Source organism: Neltuma alba, unplaced genomic scaffold (assembly GCF_004799145.2).
Source record: "Neltuma alba isolate B1F8T4 unplaced genomic scaffold, ASM479914v2 tig00011459_pilon, whole genome shotgun sequence".
Lineage (NCBI taxonomy): Eukaryota > Viridiplantae > Streptophyta > Magnoliopsida > Fabales > Fabaceae > Neltuma > Neltuma alba.
In genome coordinates, this window is record NW_021636133.1 from 53,697 (window position 1) to 56,754 (window position 3,058).

Genomic DNA, 3,058 nt, shown 5'->3' on the forward strand with positions numbered 1-3,058 from the left:
TTATGATTTTACACATAGGATTTTAGATCTTAAGGAATGCTGTTCTATAATTCTATAAATAAGTTTGTTCAACTAGTTGTGGATGGGCTAAGCAAATTTCATAAGAAGATTAACATGAATGTAATGTTTTCGAATCATATTACTGTATTAACCTATTATTTGTTTGACTAAATGCAGTGCTGCTATCTCCATGCTAGTCTCCCAGTGAATTACGTGGAGTCTTGCGTAAAAAAGTGTAGCTTCCCTGCTTGTTCAGTATCCTCTCTCAAGTTAGAACTTGACTTCGCTCACCAAACAGTTCCTTGGAAGCAATACGTTTGAAAACAATTCCCCTTTTGAAATTTGTGGTACACTATGGCAAGCACACGTTCCTGCAAAAGTTGTAGGAAAACTTCTCTTGTTAGGGATGATGTGTCTGGGGATTTGATATGTTCCTTGTGTGGTGTTGTTCAAGAATATGATCAGTTTGAAGCCCATATTGGTGGCATCAATGGTCCACAAGGAACATTCATCCGTGTTGGAACTTCTGGTGCAGGTACTATATATAGTTACAAAGAAAGGAATTCTTTCAAGCCCAAAGTTTGATAGATGAATTAACTTCTAGATTAGGTATATCTTCAAAAATGAGTGATATTAAAGCGATGATTTCTACCATCACAGAGGGTGAATTTGGGCAAGGTGATTGGTTTCAGGTTTTAATTGGTGCATGTGTGTATATAGTGATGCGAAAGGATAATCGCCCAATGTCTATGGCTGAAGTGGCATGGGCAGCCGGATGTGATTTTACGAATTGGGTAGGATGATTAAAACGAGTTATTGATTTTATGGATTTGAAAAAATCAGATTTTCCAGAGTTTGATGTCGTGCATTCATTGGAAAGGGTCCTTAAGATTTCACCATCTTTTGCTAGAATTGACAGAAGCAAAGTAGACAGAATGCGCAAGCAGGGGATATTTTTGTTACAGTGTGCAATGAAGTGGTTTTTGAGTACCGGACGTAAGCCACTTCCATTGGTAGTTGCTGTTTTAGTTCTGGTCGCTGAATTGAATCAAGTTGAAATTGGAATTAGCGAGTTGGCCAAGGAAGTTCATGCTGTTGTTTCCACTTGTAAAACACGATACAAAGAGCTTTTAGAGAAACTTGTAGAAGTGGCACAAGTTTTGCCTTGGGAAGAGATATCACCACTAGAAACATTGTCAAACATGCACCATCTGTAATTAAGTATTTGGAGACAAAGGCTATGTTGAAACCTGTTGATAAAAGGAAAGACCTAGATCGTCCTGAGGCTAATTTGGCAGAGATGGTTAGTGAATGTTTAAGAAAACTCGATGAAAATGGACACAAGACTGATTCCATAAACCTCCCAAGTGATTCTCATTGTAGCATATCACAAAACAATATTCACTCTACAAGACCAAGTGCTAGGGATGCAAACAAACTGCTTTATTCACCTGAATGTTTGTCCATGTTGTATGAGCAATCTTCCGAGAGGGTCGATCTTCAGGATTGTAGTGAGTGGTGGAATGGAAAATCAGAATTGAGCAAAAAGCTTGTGCTCAAACAGTTACTCGAGAAGGATGTCGGATTCGAATCCATGCCACCTTCTTTTATTTCAAACTGCTTGAAATGTGAGATGAGAAGAGAGAAGATCAATGCTGCTAAGGTGCGTATAGATAGAATAATGCATCCATGGAATTCTGATTTGGGTGCTGATTGTTCTGAGAAAAAGTTCAAGAGAAGAAGAAAGCTTGTTGATGGAGTTGATTGGGAAGACCTGATTATTGAGACCTTACTTCTTCATCAAGTAAAGGAGGAGGAAATTGAGAAGGGATACTACGGTACGTTGCTGGATTTGCATGTGTTTAACTCTGGCATTGTATGAGATTTTCCTAATTTTCTGGCTTTGTAATTAGCTCCTGCTTGGAGTTTCTCATCAGTCCGTATAGCGTTTTTGCTTTTCTTGTTATCTTCATTTTTTTTTTCTGGCGAATTATCCACAGGTATCTCCATTATTAATATTTGTTGTTGATAGAAGATAAAATTTTATTCAACTAAATTTATATGAATTCGTGAGTCTGTTCCCTTTTCTAAAGTATATGAAAGTTTAATCATTTGAGTTGTTTTATACAGATAAAAAGAATATGCAAGTACATAAATTAGGCCATTTTTGCATACATAACTTTAATGATATTTTGAAATGGAGCTGGTAAGTTAGACGCCATGCAACCCTATGCATATATGAATAAAATGTGCATAAACTTTTCACCTTGCATAAAAATGTCGAACGTTATAGCTTTTCCCACCCCTTTTTTTCAATAATTTTATCAACTTTATTTTTTATCACTTGTTTTTTAATATTTTTCTCAATTACTTTTTTCAATCATATGCATTGAAACTACTTTTTGATTAGGAGTTTCATTAATATAAGCAATCAATAGGTATTTAAATAAAAATTATATAGTTGGGAGATAAAGTGAATTAAAATCTTATAGTTATGATTTAAAATGAACTATTTGTCTAGCTCTTGTCTACAGCATGAGAGGTAGTATATTTTTTTTATCTTATTTATAAGATACTTCCAACATATTTTACACAGGCCAAGAAAAATCTTAAAATGTATTAACTCTCTATTAAAACATAACAACTTTTCAAACTTACTCCTATTTAACATATACATCTTCAAAAAAAAAACTATATATACTATAATAAATGAAGAACGAAATAATATATTTATGTTAAAAATTTAATGAAATAACTTATAAATAGGATTAGTAAAATCTTTTCTCTCTATCCTATAAATAAGATTATAAAAATATTATATAAAAGCGAGTCGTAAAGTAGTTTCCTCAATTGCGTGCACCACGCGCACCATTGAACTTACAGCGACAATTTTCATACATATAAACAAATGATCCCACGCCACGCGGTGCCTACCGTTAATTCTAAGAGGTCAAGCTCGAAAGATTTTGTTGGAAGATTCCACATGATTAATTGACGATCGGTAACTTAATTAATTAATCAAGCCCTAATTATAAAATAATAATCTGGTGATGTGACT

The 3,058-nt window shown here is 34.3% G+C and overlaps 1 protein-coding gene across 1 annotated transcript; it reads left to right on the plus strand.

Annotated features, from left to right (window-relative positions):
• The first annotated feature begins 354 nt into the window (after window positions 1-354).
• LOC114713755 (plant-specific TFIIB-related protein PTF2-like) lies at window positions 355-1,217 on the plus strand. Its single transcript, XM_028898434.1, has 3 exons — window positions 355-535; window positions 661-777; window positions 844-1,217. The coding sequence occupies exons 1-3, from the start codon at window positions 355-357 to the stop codon at window positions 1,215-1,217; spliced, it is 672 nt and encodes a 223-aa protein (XP_028754267.1).
• The last annotated feature ends 1,841 nt before the right edge of the window (window positions 1,218-3,058 follow it).